Genomic DNA, 21,998 nt, shown 5'->3' on the forward strand with positions numbered 1-21,998 from the left:
CTTTTTAATTTGCAAGCTTTGCCGCTGAACGACTTTGTATTTTCTTAAAGCAAATATTCCTTATTGTAGTTCATCAGCGCAGAAACAGCCAGGAGTTTTACATCAGCATTTTACAGCAACCAAAAAGCTCTGCACATACCCTCCGCACCCTACAGCACAAAAATAAGCTTTATACTTGTAAGGCCAAGCTGTTTTGGCACTGAAAACGCAGTTTCCTGAAAGCAAACAGGTAATGGAAATATCAGATCTTAAATAGTGTGAAACTTCCTTAACATGGCATAAAGTTACACTTTGTAAGGGTGCAGTTGGGTCATAAAAACGTATTTTATCTAGCAGAAGAAATTATAAATGGCCCACACCCTCTTAAGTATGAATAGACGCTCTTAGCTATAACAGAGTGTGAATTTATATACTTTTAACAAATATTTTATTTGTTTTAAACTTGGAACCACTACAGAAAGTGTATCAGTGGCACCTGTCAGCAACTTGCGCCTTATACCTTTTTTTCTCCTTCTCAGATCAGCCATTAATATGAAAACTATACCAGGGGTTTTATAACTCCCTGGTTGGTTGTTAGTTAACAGAGCTACTTAGAAAAAGGTTTAGACTATATTTAAATATTTGCTATTGCCAATACATTTTATTCCAACTGGAATTCAAAATGTTATGCTAGGTGGCCCTTTGCCTAAGAGCGTGGTGCCAGGGTTACAGTTACTGAATCGTGACAGAGCTCAGCTGCCACTTGACCTTTATGATTAAGGTGCAATGCAGTGCACACACCAGTTCCCAGAGCTAGTGTATCCATACAGTTTATTATAGGAAAACTCTAAATCTAAATATTATATCTTTATTTGCTTAGATAATCTGCACCAGTCAGTGAGAGCAAATGATAGTGCCAACATGTAATGACCGATAAATCGTTCAGTGGACATAAATGAATCCATTTGTTGTTAGTTTTTTTACATATACCCAGTGCAAACAGGTCGGACAGGAAACACATTAACCTTTCAATTTATCATTCATTTGGCAGAAAATTTCCAAACTCGTTCTTTGTTTTTTCGGCTCTAAAACATCCAAACGATTATTGATATTGTGCCCATTAACTGGCCGAAAAATTAACGAACTGTCTAAATTGCTGAATTTCGGCCAATTTTTCGTATAGTGTATGGCCAGCATTACTGTAAATTTTTTTAGTGTATGACAGATTTTCTACCATGATACGGTAAAGGTGGCAGAATAAATCCCAACTGATGTCTTACACCATTTATCTCTTTATATCTGTATCCCCACGTGGTATAATTTGTGTCTCATATTTCTGCTTGGAAATACTTTGAAAATAGGAGTTTGTAATTACCATCATTAATTTTTTGCCATCAATTGAGGGACATCAGGATAAAGTATATCATAGAAGTCCAGCTGCCTTCAGGCAGTAGACACTGGACATACTAAAACCGTGAAAGTCCAGTCCACAATAACCTCACCCTAACCATTGGGCCTCAGTTTTGTTAGGTGGGACCATGTCCCTCACAGCACTCCAAGAAAAATATTTTTATGCGCAAAAATCCAATTTTCTTTATCACTAAATGAGGGGCACAAGGATTTGAAAAATCATAGAAGAGTGGAATGTCTAAAAGCCATCCAACTGAGGCATGGACAGAATCCACAGAGAGATCCAACAGATATAGACTTCTTACTAGAGGAGTATCTGAAGAAATAAGTGGCTTAAAGCAGGAGTAAACCCGCAGACTTTTTATTTTTTTTCTAACCTGCAAGGGAAAAGTCATAATAAGCTAGTATGCACCACATACTAGCTCATTATGAAATACTTACCTTAGAAAGAGGCCTCGACATCTCACCTGATCCACGCCGAGGGAGCTGACATGTTCCCCTCTGCATGACTTCTGGGTATCGTGGCTCCAGCGATGTGAGTGGCCAGAGCCACGATATCGTCACTCCCGCACATGCGCATGGCATGGCAGGGTCCGGCGTTTGCCGGACTTTCAGCCAAGAATCCCCTGTGCGCATGCACCGCTGCAGTCAGCGGCACATTGCGAGGGGAATATCTCATAAACCATACAGGTTTAGGAGATTTTTTTTTTACCTGCAGGTAAGCCTCATTATAGGCTTACCTGTAGGTAAAAGTTATAAAAAGAAAAGACTATACAACTGCTTTAAGGCGTAAAACTCAAGGATCAAAAGTTGAGCAAGAAGAACCTGTTGTAAAAGGAATGATCCATTCATGGTTATACAATTTGAATTCACTGCTAGAAGAGGGCAGATAATTGTTTCCTCTAGGTCAAACTCAAACTTATGCATAAACACACTTAAACTGTACATCAGTGAAGTCCCTAGATATATAGGCCTTATTCACCAAACTGAGCATATGTCCATTAAGGTGAAGGATCGAAGAGTCCACAGAAGGCAGGAAACAATTGTCCAGAAATTCTCTATCCAAGGGAAAATACTGCCTCACATGAGCAGGAGGAAACTATAAGAGCATAGGTAGCTCCCAGTCTTCCAGATTGGAAGGTACAGCGAAAAGCTCTGCGGCATAAGCCATAGGAGAGTCTACATCTGGATCAGAAGCCTGAACTCCTATATGCATTGTTAAGCGCACAGCATCAATCAGATTAGACATACCATTGAGTATGTCAGAACCTTCAATGAATGAATGAGAATAGTGCATCAAGAAAGCCCCAACAATGCACAATTAGGCCCGGCGGGCATCCACAGCTGGCCGGAACCACTGTAGTAGAGGAGCATTATCTTGAAATGATAATAACAGCTTCTGCAACAAGGAGCGGGAATGCAGCCTGGCCTGGTCCACACTAAAATGGGAAACTTCCTAAAACTGAGGAAGGGTATAGTCGCATATTGCGCACCAAATGTGGGAGCCAGTGTCTTAAATAGACACTGAGCTGACCCAAGATGGCATCCAAGATGCCCACCAAGTTCACGAGGGGCTCCAGAGTCCCGTGGGACAGTTGTTCTCCTGGGACCACAGGAAATCATAGAGGAACCTCCTCACAAGGAGGTGCATTGTGGCTTCAGTTAAGCACCACCTACAGTGGGGAGACTGCATCTGCTTACATGTTGGCCTGCCAGAAATGCAATCAACTCCTAATTCCATATTGTGGGTTGCCTTTTCTGGACTGAAACTGTAAGCAATCTTGTCCAGTTTTCTTTTCTTAAACTGCACAATCCATCTCACTCTCCTTATCTCTACATAACTTAGAGCAGTAGTTCTCAACCTTCTAGTGCCGTGACCCCTTGATAAAATTTCCCAAGTTGTGGGGACCCCTAATGCCGCGTACACATGATCAGACTATCCGGTGGACTTAGTTTGGCGGACAAACTGCCGGAAAGTCCGCCGGACCTGCCCACACACGACCGGACTTTTCCTGCGGACCAGGTCCACCGGACTATGACGGGAGTCCGCCGGACTTTTGAAATGAATGGACTTGCCCACACACGGAGGAAAGTCCATTTATTTTGAACGTGGCTCCAGGTAGCCGGAACTAGCGCAGGAGGACAATGTCGCCGCCTTTGGCACCGAAATTGACACGTCGCTGGCCCCGTCACCTGGTATGGACTTAAAGGGGAAGCCCTATGCTGAAAAAACGGCATAGGGCCCCCCTTCCCCAAAGCACCCCCCCATGTTGAGGGCACGTGGCCTGGTATGGCTCAGGAGGAGGGGGGGGGGGGGGCGCTCGCTCGTCCCCACCCCCTTTCCTGACCGGCCGGGTTGCGTGCTCGGATAAGGGTCTGATATGGACCTAGGGGGGACCCCCACGCCGTTTTTTTGGCGTAGGGCTTCCCCTTTAAGTCCATACCAGGTGAAGGGGCCAGCGACGTGTCAATCTTGCCGCGGAAGGTGGCGACATTGACCTCCTGCGATAGTCCCGGCTACCCGGAGCCGCTTTCAAAATGAACTGACTTTTCTCCGTGTGCAGGAAAGTTGTTCATTTCAAAAGTCCGGCGGACTAGCAGACACATGGCCGGATTTTTGAGTCAAAACTACTTTCTAAGTCCACCGGACTTTTGGGGAAAAAAAGTCCGCTGGAGCCCACACACGGGCGGATTGTCCGCTGGATAGTTTGATCGTGTGTGCGCGGCGTAACAGTAAAATTATTTTTGTAGCATGGTTTGTCAGCACACAAGACAAGACAAGTAATTTGCTCCCCTAACCCACGGATATTTTAAGGAGATATGGTCTCCTCCGGCCGCTTCCACTTCACATTCCTCATTAGTCAGCTGACCTCTAGTCTCTGCCCCCCAGCCATTCTGTGAACTAAATGGGCGGCTGCGAAGAGGCTGAGTGGGCGGCCGCGGGCTCCAGGAACAGCCCAGCTGGGCGCGTGCGAAAAGGCTGGGAGAGCAGCACGGGCATCAGGAACAGCCAGGGATTCGTTGACTCTTGGCAAATTGTCATTCGACCCCCAGGTTGAGAACCACGGACTTAGAGAGTGATTGTTCCGTAGTCCAAGAACTAGAGAACTGAGAACTAGAACAGATTTTCCTTGTGATAACAGAGTTAACAGATCACAGGATGGCTCTAAATTTCTGACAAGCTCAACAAATATGTTTTCTTCACATTTATCAAACATATATAACAGAACAATAACTTTACTCATTTTTGATAAACATTTTTATGTACTTAAATCAAATTTCTAGGCAAAATCTAAAACGTGCAACAAACAATTATGTGGACCACTCCAACTTTGTAGGTTGGTTCTGTTGCGGTCCAGGTACTCCTTCCAATGAGCATAGCCAGATCCTACACCAGCGATGGCAAACCTTGGCACCCCATATGTTTTGGAACTACATTTCCCATGATGCTCATCCACTCAGCAGTGTAGTTGAGCATCATGGGAATTGTATTTCCAAAACATCTGGGGTGCCAAGGTTCGCCATCACTGCCCTACAATCTCTTGGACCTTTTTACAGATTGCACTCCGGTTGAGCAATACAACCTGGTCTAGGAGACACCACCAACTGTGATTTGATAATGCAGTTGCAGGACAATGAAGGTGCAGCAGTGTATTAATGAATCATTCTGCACTCTCCACCTCTTAGGAAGATAACAGTCTATGTACTGAAGTAAAGAGAATTATTAGATTCTTTTTTTTTTAGAGAGATTCAGGTACTTTTGCTAGATACATGTAAAAATACACTTCATTATTTTTTTAATTAACCTGTAAATTCATTCATTGGTGACTTTATTTATTTCTGCCTGCAGTTTAACTTCTGGTGTGCATGTGGTTGGGCTTATAGATCTGTGAATAAATTTTTATTTAAAAAAAAGAAAACTGACTTTATTTAAACCACCTGCAATGTGAATCCTTGTAGATTCTACAGCTGTTCCCAGTGTGAGATAATGGCTGCATGGTGTCTAGATTACAGCTATTTATGTAACCCATTCCAAACGTGCATCCAGACCATTACCAAAAACCTTGCATTCCTTTACAATGGATTTAAAAGGCCAGTTAACTTAAAACATGTTACCCTATAGAAAAGAGCTGCTAACTGCATCCACATTTTGTGCTGAATGGACTCATGCAGACCACCTGCAATAAAATAAGTAGGTAGTGTTCTGAGAAGTGAAGTGTCCTACCTTCAGGACTAGAACTTCTAAATCGGGGGTCTCAAACTTGCGGCCCTCCAGCTGTTGCAAAACTACAAGTCCCATTAAACATTGCAAGGCTAACCATTACAAGCATGACTCCCACAGGCAGAGGCATGATGGGACTTGTAGTTTGGCAACAGCTGGAGGGCCACCAGTTTGAGACCCCTGTAAATCTAAATCCATTTTCCCAAAAACTCAAAAAATATTAATTTTCACAATCCTACCTCCATACAAAGCCATGACCCCCCCCCCCCCCATGCCATGCCATATAACCACAAATGGATATGACAGTAATAAAGTAGTAAACTTTCATCAGTAAATATTACAAACTTTCCAGAAGTTAATTAAAACAGTAGTAAACCCAGTTGACAGAAAAAAAAAAATCCCTGTGCAAAGCAATGTCATAATGTACTAGTATGCAGTAGGGGAGTTGTGGGAGACATACCATCCTTGAACACAAGCCAGGAACAGGTCTGTCTAATGGAGGGAGATTATTACCACCTGCAGAACATCATTAGCTTGCCCGATATAAAAAGTTTTTTTCATTGCTGGAGAGGCTTGATGTCGGCCAATAGACACATTGAAATGTGAGTGCATTAGGTTTTTATTGCTTTTCCATTAAAGTCGAAACGGTTTTACACTATATTGGTTCTATTTAATTTTGTATGAATATACGGACATTGAGGAATTGCTAACGGGAGAAGTGCATTGTGCATTGGTTATCCGTTGAATGAACCGTAGGTTTACTGGTTGGAGACGTCTGGTGAGTGGCCATTCTGCTTGGTGACGGTGGCACAGATTTGGTTTTCTTAGTTGACACATGTGGACTTTTCATTAGAAGATGAATGGTGATTAAGACGGCACAGTTGGAGTGGTCGAATTAACCATTGCACAAGAAGGACGCTATTTTTGCAAACATACATGTCGATATAAAATTTATGTTTTGTGCATAAATTTAGGATATCATCGGGGTACAGTGATTATTTAGTGATTATTTAGTGAATATAGGCATTATTTAGTAAAAGGTATTGAGAAGGGGGTGGGTGTAGTAGTGTGTGGCAATCTCCTAAGATACACACACATCATATACTTACCCTGGCCCTTAGGGTGGGGTACCAAGATTGATTTTTGGTATGCATCACATACTAGTAAATTATTACTTACCTCAAAAAGAATCCCTTCAGTGCCACACTGTCACCGCTGAAAGGGCTTTCAGCTTCCCTCGGTCTTCCATCCGGGATTGTGGCCCCTGGCTACATGAGTGGGGGGGCGCAATGACGTCACTCTCACACATGCGTGCAGGAGTCACCATTTACAGCATGGGCTCTGAAGGTCCAGCACTGTATGCCGGATGTTCAGAGGGCACGCATGTTTAAAAGATAGTCACAGAACATACAGGTAAGCTTTATTATAGGCTTACTTGTAATGTACAAGTGGTAGAACAACGTTTACCACCACGTTAGGCTAGTTTTAAAGTATGAGTAATAATACACATTCAGTTTACTTTCCATTTAAAGCCAAACTATACTCGCTTCTGTTGCAATATTGCAGTGCTAGGATGACATAACTCCTGTGAATGGGTCTGGAAGTTCCTCCATTTCAGCACCTAGGCATGCCGAGAATGTATACAGAGCTGCGCTTAACCAGCTTGTTATATATTCTACAGAAGTTTGAGAACAGGCAGGCAAGAATGTTTCACTGCAGAAGACACAATGGGGTTGATTTACTAAAACCATAGAGTGCAAAATCTGGTGCAGCTCCACATAGAAACAAATCAACTTCAAGTTTTTGTTTTTGTGTCAAAGCTTAAAATGTTACTAAACCCACAACAGTACAATCATTCTGTATACAGTATACATGCTTGAAATACTAACTGCAGAACCTAAGGGGTAAATCCTCTGCATTATGTAAAAAGGCTGTTTGAGCTGGTCTTCACTGATAATCCCCTTCTTCCACAGTCCCTAATCCATCTCCTGATAGTACAGAGTCTTGTGGGTACTCTGCATATGCTCTGTTTGGTGTTGCTAGATAGTTTTTTTTTTTTCTTGGGAGGATGCATGTGATTGGCACAGGGCCAATCAGCACTCTTCAAACAGAGGTTCAGGGGTCATGCAGCCTCATAGGACGATCAGAGGAGAATGAAAACTTCTCTTACAACCTCCTTTAACCAGTGCTCAGCCAGACACTGATAGGAGTCACAAGACTGCCATATACTGCTGATAAGAAATGGTATTTAGTAGTTTATATTTACTAAAATAATTGCATTTCCATGTTCTGTGTACTGCGAGAGACCAGATATTGTGAATGCAGGGTCCTGAGTTAACAACCTAATTGAACAAGCTGAAGTTAGAAGCTGGTTGGCTACCATGCACAGGGGCACCAATTGTTGCACTCTCCAGTTTTAATAAATCAACTCCATAGTATATCTCATGTGCAAAAAAAACCTACCTTCTCACTGTTTTTTTTTTTTTTTTACTTTTAATAAAGTACTGCTTTGAAAAAATGTAAAAATACAGTCAAAGCCTCAAGAATAATGGGCGTTTCTGTGTATATGTTAAAATTTCTAATAACCATGTATTTAAAGAGGAAAGTATTCCAGAATTCTATCTAAACATGATACACATTAAAATCAAAACACTATCAAGCAGGACAAGATGAGGAAGGTCCAATTATCCACCCTAATTTGTTAAAACTTGTAGCCATATCCTTTGTCTATAGTTTTATTTTACTAGTCCACAGGTTAGTATTTGAATATTAGGACCAACTAGGATTCAGGGCTGCCGCAGTGAGTTTTTATTGTAGGGTATATACCTGAAAGAAAACCTATCACTTAGCTCTCTTAAGCCCGGTACACACAATCCAAAAATCGGGCGATAGATCGTCCTTTTTTTTTTCATACTAGTCACATATCGAAAATGGAGAGGTTACTAAAGTGACGAAAATTCTCGTATGACAGAATAAAAAAAAAATAAAAAAATCGGGAGTGATGTCACATGTTGCAGTGTATTTCTATTGTATTATTCTATTTTTAGATGAAAACTGTACGAGAAATTTTTTTGTGTTTGTCCTATTGAAAAATATCGGATGGACCCTGGTGATCTGCTCTCGAAAGTTCTGTACTAACGATCAGATTATCATACGATGACTTCAAAATTTTCGGATCGTGTGTACAGGCCATTAGAGAGAATGACCGTACTGGAGCCCCGTTGTCATCTAGTGCATCAGTGTGTCATCAATATCTAGGGCCTTCTTTAATTAAAAACTAGCCTATCATTGGAACATATTTCTAAAAATATGCAATTACTGTAAATTAGGGTGTAATAATGAACAGCATAGTATAAAATATTGTCCAGCCTATCAAGTTAATAAGTCACTAGTAGGCCTACCAAGCCCATTTAAAGCGGATTTCCACCCAAAAGTGGAACTTACACTTTAAGGCCTATTCCCCGACTCCTGTTTGTGAAACTGAGCTTTTGAGGAGGGGGGGGGGGGGGCAGGTACCTGATCTTGACAGGTGACCAAAAGCAGAAGCTCTCCCTCCTGAAGTCTTCTGGGACAGATGACAGGTCCTAGAAGACTTCAGGGCCAGTCACAGAGTGAAGTGCTGCTTGCGCATGCACAAAGGGCCCCCAGCCTCAAGCTGTCACAGCCTAGTGCCCATAGTAGAGATACCAGCACTGCCGAGGGAGGGCGCGGGGAGAACACGGCTGCGGTGAGTGCACCACTGGACCATTGGACAGGTGAGTGGCTGTTTATTATAAGTCAGAAGCTATTATTATTATTATACATGATTTATATAGCGCCAACAGTGTACGCAGCGCTTTACAACACCATTACAGTTCAGTTCAATACAAAAGGTACAGGAGGGCCCTGCTCATAGAGCTTACAATCTAAAGTGAGGTACCAAAGGTAATAGCTGCAGAGAGTGATTTGATGGGGTAGCTCAGGGACAGTTAGGTGGGTGTGAGATAGTCTTCCCTGAATAAATGAATTTTCAGGGATCTCCTAAAGGTGGACAGGATAGGGGCTGAGCGGATATACTGGGGAAGGGAGTTCCAGAGAATGGGAGAGGCTCTCAAGAAATCTTCAAGGTGAGCATGAGAGGAGGTAACAAGAAGCTACACTTTTTGTAGCTGTTGACTTTTAATAAACAAATGACTGGAACTCCGATTTAAACTAAAGAAGCTTTAAATAGCTTCGCCAAAAACAGGGCCCTTCATTTTTTCTGTATGAAACATCAAGGAACAATTAGTTATTTCAAGTGAGAATGGTAGTTTTCCAATAGTTCCTTTATCTGAACATATTTAAATAAAACTGACCTCCAGGCAATCTGTCATATCCAGCAAGGTAGGAGAACGGATTTTTCTCTGGTACAGCTATATAACCCTTAGAACCCTTTCACACTGGGGTGGTGCGGGTGTTATCGGTAAAGCACTGCTAGTTTTAGCGGTGCTTTACCGCTGTAATAGCAGTGCTTTGGCAGCGGAAGTGGCTAAAAAGGGGTTAAAAACACCCGCTTAGTGCTGCTTTCAAAGCGCATTGAAATCTGCGCTGTTTTTAGCGCAAAAACACCTGTAAAGTGCATCAGTGTGAAAGGGGTCTTACAGGTCTTTATGTACCCCCTGCCTATGACTTAACAGTAAAAGGTAGTAGACAGATGAGCGCATCTCTTCAGGATTCTACTTTTTCCTCCTATCAACATATTTCTTTCTAGCACAAGAGAACTGAAACACATCTGACTGGTTCCTTCCTGCTTCTTTCTCTGTTGGGCCCCTTTCACACTGAGGCAGTTTAGCGCCTGAAAACAACGGCCCCTGAAAAAAGGCACCGGAGGGCTTTCACACTGGAGCAGTGCACTAGCAGTCCTGCTAACAGCATCTTTGGAGTGGTGAAGCAGCTGTTTATTCACCGCTCCTACCCATTGAAATCAATGGGGCAGCGCAGCTATACTGCTGGCAAAGCGCTGCAGCGGCGCTTTGCAGGCGGTTTTAACCCTTTTTCGGCTGCTAGCAGGGGTTAAAACCGCCCCGCTAGCGGCCAAATACCAACGCTATAATGACAGCAAAGCTGCGCTTTTTTTTTTTTATTAAGTAAAATGGGTTTGAAGTGCCTCTGACCACCAGTAACTGTGGAACTGTATTTTTTAAAGGTAGGGCAGTTTAAATTTTCATTGGCCACCAAAGATAGTGGGATTGGTGGTGTCTCTGGACATGGCCAAGGCCTTTGATTCTGTGGACTGGCAGTATATGTTGGCAGTTCTACGACACATGGGCTTTGGGGACATCTTCATGACTTGGATCTCCTTACTATACAGTAACCCTCAAGCGGCCATAAAGATAGGCACCTCAGTTTCCTCTCAGTTTCCTGTGGGTAGGGGCACGCGCCAAGGGTGCCCGCTGTCCCCATTTTTATTTGCACTCGCGATAGAGCCCTTGGCCATAGCATTGAGGAGGTCATCTGAAGTAGGGGCGTTGGAGGTAGGGGGCATCCGGGAATGCATTGCGCTTTACGCGGACGACATTCTTCTTTTTTTGCGTGATGCAGGGACGTCATTGGAAGCGGTGTTCGGGGTGCTTGACAAATTTGCCACGTTCTCCGGACTCCGAGTTAATTGGGAGAAGTCCACGGTGATGGCTATTGACTCGGGTGCCAGGGCTCTTGCATCCAGCAGGGTCCCCATAGCTTGGGTGGAGGAGTTTAAGTATTTGGGGATACATATATCACCCCGAGTGGGGGACTTTATGTCTCTCAATCTTCTACCATTATTGACCAGGGTCAAAGTACAACTGGAGGCATGGAAACATCTGCCGCTGTCTCTGATTGGTAGGGTTAACCTACTTAAAATGAAAATCCTGCCGGTTTTTCTCTACCTTTTGCGGAACACTCCGATTTGGATTCCCTGTTCTTTTTTTCGACGGGTTAATAGTCTTTTTAACTCCTTTTTATGGGCCGCTGGACATCCCAGGATAAGTTTGCGTACTTTACAGGAACCCTGGGGTCAGGGCGGATTGGCGCTACCTGATCTTTTCAAATATTTTATAGCGGGACAGATGGTGATTGTTAGGCGCTGGTTGACGAAGGACGCTGGGGATTCAGCGTCAGTATTGGAGGCAGCCCGTCTAGGTTCTTATGAGAGTTTGTCCTATCTAGTCTATAGGGGCCCACAGACTGTCTCACCCTTGACCGCCTCCATGCGAATGACAGTACGCGCGTGGGATAAGGCACAGGCTTTGATGAAAACAGAGGCAGGGAGCTGGTCACAGGACACCCCTCTCTGGTTTAATCCCAGACTGTCTCATTTTGGTGCGATTCCGGATCCAGTAATTTGGGCCAGAGTTGGCATCAAACAATTGAAACATATAGTGGGGGGGACAAGACTGTACACATTTGATCAATTGAGAGAAAAATATACCCTTCCTAATTGGTATTTCTTTCGCTACCTCCAGTTGAGGCACGCCTTCCTTACTCAGTTTGGTTCTGATGCTGTGGAACTGGGTGTGTCTCCCCTGGAGAGCATGCTGCGAGGGGAGGACCTGATAAAACCCCTCTCTGCAGTTTATAAAGAACTATTTGTGGAAAGGCCAAAAATGCTTACAAAGTGTAGAGACACATGGAGTGCATTGGTTACGGATTTCGGGGGGGAGGATTGGGATGATATGTGGGATTACCCATTTAAGACGCTAGTATCAGCCAGAGATAGGCTTATTCAATTTAAGTTTTTACACAGGGTGTACTATACCCCGGCAAGGATAGCTGGGATATATGGCACGGATGCGGCAGTGTGCTGGCGCTGCCCGGACAATAATGCTGACTTCGACCATGTGTTCTGGCGGTGCCAGCAGATACAGGTATTCTGGAAGGGGGTGACACACACTATACAGACGGTGCTTTCGGTGCCGATTCCTGTTACGGTAGCGATCTGTTTACTCGGGCTGGTGGAGGAGTTGGCGCCCAGAAGGGCACAAAGAATTATGATTTCTCTTTCTTTGTTCTATGCCCGTAAGGCTATTCTGTTGTGTTGGAAGAGTCCAGAGCCACCCACGGTGTCATTCTGGAAAAGTATAATTAACAAATCGCTACCAATGTATAAAGCTACTTACTTGAGCAGGGGATGCCCTAAAAAATTTGAGAAAGTGTGGCAATGTTGGCTAGATGCTAATGGTACTGTGAATTAATCCATTGTGTTGGGGCTGGGTTTTTGATTTCAGGCTTGCTATGCTGGGCGGGGGAGTGATATGAGTATGATATTTTTCTGTATGCAGGTTGGACGGTACTGTTATGGATGTCTTAGACATGTAATATTTGTTATAGTTGGAAATATGGAATGTGATTTAGTATTGGTCGGAAGGCTGCACAGGGGATTAAAGGGGGGGGGGGGGGGGTTGGTATATGTGTGTTGTACTGTGTGTGTTGATAAAAAACTGTTAATAAATAAAAATTTACAAAAAAAAAAGATAGTGGGATTGTTTGTTAAAGAAATGAAAGCTAAATATAGGCAACCCCATAATTTAAGCATTTTTCTTCTTTGCAAAAAAAAAAAAAAAAGAAAAAGTATTTATTATATTAAATAGCTTTAAAAAAAATATTCATTTATATAATTAGATAAAATATTTTTGGACACAGTGTTGCATGACCGAATAGCTGTCGTTAAAACTATCACCCCACCCAAAATTTAAAAATAGCCGTGTCAGGATTTTACTATGAACTGTGACAACATTGGAGAGTTTTCCTATAGTTTCTTGTCAGGATAGAAAGTGATGGGAAATCTCTCCCACGGGGACACAGACTACAACAAAACACTTCTTATATAAAATGAGAAATCATTTGAACTTCTGTCAGGTTATTATCACGTCTGTGTCTTCCTGTTTCAGTGACAACCATTCCCTGAACCAGCTGCTCCCACCTCCTCCACAGCCTGGCACGCCAGTGAATGCTGGAGGTACTGAGCGGAGAGCGGTAACTGACAGTCACCGCTCTCTGCTCAAAGTAGACCAAGACCTGAGCAATTAGTGGCCATGTGATCGATCAGTCCTTGAGCTGGCAGTGGACAGCTGTAGCATCAGACCATCATTTCCACAAATATCCTTTAACTTTTAGACTTTAAAATCCACTTTTACTGTGAAATACCCTAAGTGATAATTTATATTTTATAGCAATCTATAAAAAAGTGTTTCACCAAAGTTAACCACTTCCGGAGCACAACAAGCCGATGTATGTCGTCACTTTGAGGATGGATAGTGCCATAATCTGGTATATCCGTGTTCGGCAGGCGGTCCGGTCCAAGATAAAAGTGGTCTCTGTGGCAGATTCACCACAAGATCACTTTTATCGGCGGCATGAGAGGGCCCCCCTCCCGCCACGATCCAGTGCCCTCCACTGCTTACCGGAGCCGTTGGCTGCAGCGGAGGCAATCAGATCCTTCCCATGGCTGTGTATGGAGTAGAGGGAGGGGAAGATGGCCCCACCCGTCTCCATGACACTGCAGGGCAGAAGCAACATCAAAACTTCACTTCTGCCCATAGCTCTTAAAGGGACATTTTTTTTCTTTAAAATGACAAAATGTTTTATTTTTGTTTTTTTAATTGCATTTTAGTGTAAATATTAGTATTTTTGACACCAAATCTCATATTTAAGAGGTCCTGTCATGCTTTTTTTCTATTACAAGGGATGTTTACATTCCTTGTAATAGGAATAAAAGTGACGCAATTTAAAAAAAAAAAGTGTAAAAATAAAAAGGTCAAATAAATAAGATTTTTTTTTTTTTTTAAACGCGCCCCACCCCTATGAGCTCGCGCGCAGAATCAAACGCATACGTGAGTAGAGCCCGCATAGGAAAATGGTGTTAAAACCACACATGTGAGATATTGCCGCGATCGGTAGAGCGAAAGCAATAATTCTAGCCCTAGACTTCCTCTGTAACAGAAAATATGCAACCTGTAGAACTTTTTAAATGTCACCTATGGAGATTTTCAAGGTTAAAAGTTTGTCCCCATTCCATGAGCAGGTGCACATTTGAAGCATGACATGTTGGGTATCAATTTACTCGGCATAACATTATCCTTCGAAATATAAAAAAAAATAGGGCTAACTTTACTGTTGTCTTATTTTTTTATTCAAAAAAAGTGTCTTTAAAAAAAAAAAAAAGTGCGCTTGTAAGATTGCTGTGCAAATACGGTGTGTTTTATTCTTTAGGGTGTTAGAAAAAAAAAATCATAATGTTTGGGGGTTCTAAGTGATTTTATAGCAAAAAAAAAAAGTTTTTAACTTGTAAACAACACATCTAAAAAAGAGGCCCGGCCCTTAGGTGGTTAAAGCTGGAGTCCGCCGTTTTTTTTTTTAAAGCCAGCAGCTACAAATACTGCAGCTGCTGACTTTTAAAATAATGACACTTACCCGCCCAGCGCGCCCACGATGTCGGCACCTGAAGCCAATCTCTTGATCGTCTCTCGGGTGCTGCCACCGCCATCTTGGGAATCAGGAAGTGGAGCCTTGCGGCTTCATTTCCCGGGTTCCCTACTGCGCATGCGCGAGTCGCGCTGCGCAATAAGGATGGTCCCCGCTGTCTCTGGGATCCGTGTGTTTCCCAGCAGACAGCGGGGGACCTTCGGAAAGGGGCGTAGATTCTGCGGAAAGGGGCATACCTTCTGCAGATATCTATGCTGGTCGTGGGTGCAGATACCTGTACTGTACAGGTACCTGCACCCCCCTCCCCCCTGAAAGGTGCCAATTGTGGCGCCGGAGGGTTCCAATGAGCGGAAGCTCCACTTTAGGGTGGACCTTCGCTTTAAGTAGGTTTTTATTATTCTCACAGTAATTTTACCAACATAATTAGTTTCTCTCTTTTGGATAGTTACCATTGAACTACTTTATAACTAGAATATAAATAACAAAAAGATTACTAATGTTCACACTTTAAGGGATATTTCCGCCAAAACAGTCAATTCTTTTATTAAAAAAGAAATTGCATTAAGATGATAGGCACTTGTATCTAGTCCAGGGATATCTAGTCTATGACCACGCACATAGTCTACTTTTTGCTAGGCGTTTGAACTTCTCCTAGTAGAAGCCATACAGCCAAGACGTTTGTAATCCATCCCTGATAGCATTGTCTGTTTTTCTATCTCACTTGTTAAGGTTTCTGAATAAAGCTAATTCTTAAACAGGTTGTTCTAAACCACAGCATTCAAATGTGCCCTTCCCCTGCACTGAGCAACTACTAGCCAGCATAGGAAATGATAACTAAGGCCCACTTTGTATCGTAAAAATCACACCATTTTAGTTTGACAACACAGAACATGGCTGTTAAGCATCTCATTTTTCTAGTGTCAGGTTCATTGAAATTATACATAAGTCCCTTCTCACAAGTAAATGAAACTATATCAAGACAAAGCAAAAACAAAATAAAATACCTTCTATCAAGTCTGGAGATATGCCCTTGTGGCAGTTGTTGCCGGTTCCCTCTTATTATTCCCCTTCCAAGATGACTAAAATCATTGATAGCTGGGGGACTGAGTCTACTATTATCTCCATTTCTGTGTAATGGTACCGATGTCCGAATGGCAGATACAACATGACCAGAGTGTGGATTCAATGCAGTCTCATGGCCAAGAGTGTTTTGATGGCTGGAAGATCTTTCAGCAGCAGAATATTGATGATTTGGGCCTTGATAGCTTCTTTCATAGTAGTTGGCTGGTAGGCAGGGTCTAGTTTGTTCCATAACACCACTGCTACAGCTTCTCGAGCAAGCAGACCAAGGTCCCCAGCTGCCCCAAACTCCAGCAGACCCAGCACTAATATTGTCTGTTGTGCCACTTTGTTGTTCTATCCTTTGCGGGACCTGTAAACATATAACCAGAAATATAGAATAAGTGCAAATAACCATGAACATTGAACGAAAATATGGCACATGGTTGCTTACCAATGGACATATGATACTTCTCTATTCATCATTTAACATTTTAATTAAATTGCTAAATTCAACTTTACATAAACAGAAACTGGCATAGCCTTGACTTTTTAGCAGACTGTGTTCACAAAAAGTTCTGGAAACTGTTTGTGGGTATGTGATGTAAGACTAAATTTGTTACACTGCTGTAGAGTAACACATGTACAGTTACAAAACATTGACCAGTGGTGTAGCGAAACTTCGTTAAGCTCCAGTGCAAATAGTGAACAACCGAGATGTCTTCTCATCAATGCAACTCTTAGCCCTTGTACACACGGTCGGACATTCTGACAACCAAATCCGTTGGATTTTGTCCGACTGATTTAGTCCGAAACTGTTGCATACACGCGGTCGGACAAAGTTGTCGGAAAATCCGACCGTTCAGAACGTGGTGACGTTATTTCGTTATGATGGGACTATGTTCAGGCTAGTAGCCAATAGCTTTGGTCTAGGAATTTGATCTGAGCATGCATGGAACTTTGTCCGATCGGAATTCTCTACAAACCATCGGACAAAGTCCGATCGGATCATGTTGTCGGAAAATTTTATAGCCCTGCTCTATAACTTTGTTGGTCGGATATTCAGACGGAAACAGTCCGATGGAGCCCACACACGGTCTGATTATCCGACAACATGGTCCAATCGGACATTTTCCGTCGGAATGTCCGGCCGTGTGTATAAGGGCTTAGTATACAAACATACAATATGCAATACATAACTACAGGAATGAACATGTATTCAGATTAACTCACAGCTGTATGGATTATAATTCTGTTGGAATAATGATGGGAAAAGAATCAAGCATTCAATCAAATGTCAAACCTGGACCCCCAAGCCCAAACCTTGGTATACCAATGAAAATAGACTTAAATAAGTAGAAGATAACACTGTTATATTGAAGAATAGATTATAAAATTATTAACACAATGGATCACCTAACTTTAGATAGTTTAAAAACAAAAAAAATACACACTTACCCATATTCAATTATATTCAATTAATTAATTACAAAATATACCTTTGAGGTATATGGGGAAATTATAAAGCCCAAGTATATCTATAAAACTGCCCAACCATCTTTTCAATTATTCCTTAAAATAACGGAAACTATTTTAACACCCTATGAAAATAGATGCATAATTCAAACTTTAAAGTATATGCAACAATTATTTTCTCCTATTTACTCCCTCTTGTTCTGTTAAATATGCACTTAAAAGCATTTTATGATATCTGTTTGACAAGTGCAAAAGAAAAGTAGCTGTACATCCAGACCAAGTGAAAAAAATTAGCTGCACACCAACATCTGTCCAACAGGTTTATTGAAAGACTGCCACCAGGACTAAAACAACGCACCAGGAGGTGATGACGTTTCACACATACACTGTGCTTCTTCAGCCAGAAATTTTGTGTTTTACAAAACTGTACATCCAGGCAGAAATTCTGTGAGTTGTCAACTTCCTATGTTCTCTGTCTCTGGGTTGTTATTGGTTAGCATTGTTCACCACTATCTACATGGACTACAAAACAAAAATAGGGAGGTATTATTAGTCCTAACACAGATTTTCTGGTAGTAAAGATGGCCAAAAAGTTATAGGGGTTTATAAACTAGGCGATGGGGTAGATAGTGCAGAGGTAGAGATAGTCAGCACGGAACATAGTCCAGAGGGTAGATTTGGGGGGGTTAGTGATAGTTTGACTAAAGCACATAAACCCAAGGTAAGTATAGTAACAAGTCCTAGTTGTAATCTCGGAACACCCAATAAGAGGATAGTATGCAGCCGATCTAAGCTACGTGGCATGTTCACCAATGCCAGGAGCCTGGCCTGGCGGACAAGATGTGTGAACTAGAGATACATAGATACTATTGTATGAAGAGGATTTGGATTTTGTGGGAATTTCAGAGACCTGGTTTAACAGCTCTCATGATTGGCTGGCAACCATTCAAGGGTATACCCTTTATTGCAGGGATAGAGAGGGTAAAAATGTACAAGTGAATGTGAGAGATGACATCACTAAGGCACCTAGGGAGGAGGTGGAATCCTTACGGGTAGAGCTCCAAAGGGATGAAGCTAAGGGGACAAGAATACTGGAAGTATGTTACAGGCCCTCTAACCTGAGGGAGGAAGGAGCAACAGACCTCCTATCACAATTTGGATTAGCAGCAAGGATGGGAAGTATCATTATAATGGGGGATTTTAATTATCCAGACATAGACTGGGCGGAGGGAACCACACATTCATCTAAGACTTGCCAGTTCCTAAATGTCTTGCAGGACAATTTCATGGATCAGATGGTAGATGCACCAACTAGAAATAAAGTGTTACTAGATCTACTGATTACCAACAATACAGACCTGATCACGGATGTGGAAATAGGGGGCAACTTAGGAAAACAGCGACCCCAGGTCAATTGGCTTCAGTATAAATCACACAAATAGGAAACCATAATTGAAATACAAAGACACTGAATTTCAAAAGAGCCAACTTCCTTAAAGTAGGAACCTTGCTAGAAGGCATAAATTGAGATAATCTTAGGAACAAAGAACACAGAGGAGAGATGGGTTTGCTTTGAGAGCATATTAAGTAAGGACATTAGCCAGTGCATTCCATTGCGTAATATATTTAAAAGAGCAAACAAAAGCCCTGCATGGCTTAACTCCAATGTAAAAATGCATATAAAAGCAAAAGAGAAGGCCTTCAAAAAAATACAAGGTTGAGGGATCATCATCAACATTCAGACTTTATAAAGAATCCCCCCTGAAAGGTGCCAATTGTGGCACCGGAGGGGGGGAGGGTTCCAATGAGCGGAAGTTCCACTTTAGGGTGGACCTCCGTTTTAAGCATGTAAACAGTAAAAAAGGGACAAACCATATTGGCCCCATAAAGAATGAGGAAGGACGTCTGGTTACAAAGTGTCAGGGAATTCCTGTGAGACGCTTTGCGCATTGCCTGCCTGCTGACAAACCTGGCTATGCCTGAGACTCTGTTCCTGTCTAAGTCCCTGGCTTCAGTTAACGCCCGGTTACCTGCCCGTCTGCCCTTTGTTCCTGCTCTGCACACCGCAGCTTGTTCTAGACTGCTGGATCCTGGCAAGCAGTCCATCCGGGACTATCCTCTTCATGCACTTGTGTCCCTCTTGTCCTTCGGCTTCCCCCGTTTCACCTTCAGCAGAGCCAGGACAGGAGATATAAGAGAGGCTGACTTCGTCAACTCAGTCTCCAATCTGATCCCTGACACAAAGGATGGTGAGATGGCGAAGGTATTGAGTTTATTCTTGTCCTCAGCCTTCACGAGGGAATCGGGGGGCTTTAGTAACCAAAACTGCAGTCTTTATTCTCATGCCACGTCACAGGAAGCACCCTCATGGCTAACAGAGGACAGAATTAGAATTAGACTTGGGAAACTTAGCATTAATAAATCACCGGGACTGGATGTTTCACCCGAGGGTTCTTAGGGAATTCGGTCAAGTAATTGCCAGACCATTGTTTCTAATTTTTACTGACAGTCTACTGACTGGAATGGTACCAGCGGATTGGAGAAAAGCCAATGTAGCACCAATATTTAAAAAGGGCCCAAAATACATCCCTGGGAATTACAGACCAGTTAGCCTAACATTAATAGTATGCAAGCTCTTGGAGGGGACAATAAGGGACTATATACAAGATTTTAGTAATGAAAATGGTATCATTAGCATTAATCAGCATGGATTCATGAAGAATCGTTCTTGCCAAACCAATCTATTAACCTTCTATGAGGAGGTGAGTTGCCATCTAGATAAAGAAAGGCCTGTAGACGTGGTGTATTGGGATTTTGCAAAGGCATTTGACACAGTTCCCCACTGTATAAAATAAGGTCCGTTGGCATGGACCATAGGGTGAGTACATGGATTTAAAACTGGCTACAAGGGTGAGTTCAGAGGGTGGTGATAAATGGAGAATACTCAGACTGGTCAGGGGTGGGTAATGGGGTCCCACAGGGTTCTATGCTGGGACTAATCCTATTTAATTTGTTCGTAAACGACCTGGAGGATGGGGTAAACAGTCCAATCTCTGTATTTGCGAACGGTACTAAGCTAAGCAGGGCAATAACTTCCCTGCAGGATGTGGAAACCTTTCAAGAAGTTCTGAACAAATTATTGGGGTGGGAAACTACATGGCAAATGAGGTTTAATGTAGAAAAATGTAAAATAATGCATTTGGGTGGCAAAAATATGAATGCAATCTATACACTAGGGGGAGAACCTCTGGGGGAAAAAATCGAGGATGGAAAAGGACCTGGGGGTCATAGTAGATGATAGGCTCAGCAATGGCATGCAATACCACGCTGATGCTAACAAAGCAAACAGAATATTGGCATGCATTAAAAAAGGGATTACTCCAGGGATAAAGGGATAATTCTCCCACTCTACAAGACTCTAGTCTGGCTGTACCTGGAGTATGCTGTCCAGTTCTGGGCACCAGTCCTCAGGAAGGATGTACTGGAAATGGAGTGATTGTAAAGAAGGGCAACAAAGCTAATAAAGGGTTTGGAGGATATTAGTTATGAAGAAAGGTTGCGAGCACTGAGAACTTATTCTCTCTGGAGAAGAAACGTTTGAGCGGGGATATGATTTCACTTTACAAATACCGTGTTGGTGACCCCACAATAGGGATAAAACTTTTTTGTGGAGAGAAGTTTAACAAGACATCTGGCTACTCATTAAAATTAGAACAAGAGAGGTTTAACCTTATACTACGTAGAGGGTTCTTTACTGTAAGAGCAGAAAGGATGTGCAATTCCCTTCCATCGGTGGTGGTCTCAGTGGGGGCCATCAATAGTTTCAAAAAACGATTAGATAAACACCTGAACGACCACAACATACAGGGATATACTGACATATAATCATACACATAGGTTGGACTTGATAGACTTGTGTCTTTTTTCAAGCTCACCAACTATGTAACTATGTTATGTAGTCCTAACACTCTCTGTCCTAGGGTGATAACACTGCTCAGTACAGTTGCCACCCTAGGATAGGAAATGTGTTAATGGCAGGATTACTAGGTTAAATTATGAAACAAAAGTATAAAAAAAAAGAAAACTAAAGCAGGCACCATATTTAAGGACAGGTGCAATACTATCAATTAATGTCCTTATGTTTAGACATTCTTTAAGCATTTTTAAAGAACAATGGATGATTTTAGAAACCCATATATTTTTCAATATGTTTAACACCATGCTGCACTGTATACAGCAGGATTCCGTAGAATCCCTGGGTTCCTCCAGAGGTTGCTTGGGGTTCCTTGAGCAATGAGCAATTTGTGCTTCTCAGATAAGTTCCCACTGACACCACTGATATTTTCAGCTATCTGCAAGGGGGTAATTCTTCCCAGTGAACACAAATGTAAGGAGCAAACTTCCTACTGACCATCACATTAATGTATCATGA

The 21,998-nt window shown here is 42.4% G+C and overlaps 1 protein-coding gene across 2 annotated transcripts in view; it reads right to left on the reverse strand.

The window, feature by feature from the left end:
* THSD4 (thrombospondin type 1 domain containing 4) overlaps positions 1-21,998 on the reverse strand; it is a 975,100-nt gene that overhangs the window by 752,527 nt on the left and 200,575 nt on the right. For both annotated transcript variants that reach the window (XM_077470293.1, XM_077470292.1), the window contains exon 4: positions 16,036-16,463. In XM_077470293.1, coding sequence (XP_077326419.1) covers positions 16,036-16,463 — 428 coding nt within the window. The remainder of the gene's footprint in view (positions 1-16,035; positions 16,464-21,998) is intronic.

Source organism: Lithobates pipiens, unplaced genomic scaffold (genome assembly GCF_037356315.1).
Source record: "Lithobates pipiens isolate NorthernLeopardFrog02 unplaced genomic scaffold, aLitPip1_a1.2 Scaffold_8, whole genome shotgun sequence".
NCBI lineage: Eukaryota > Metazoa > Chordata > Amphibia > Anura > Ranidae > Lithobates > Lithobates pipiens.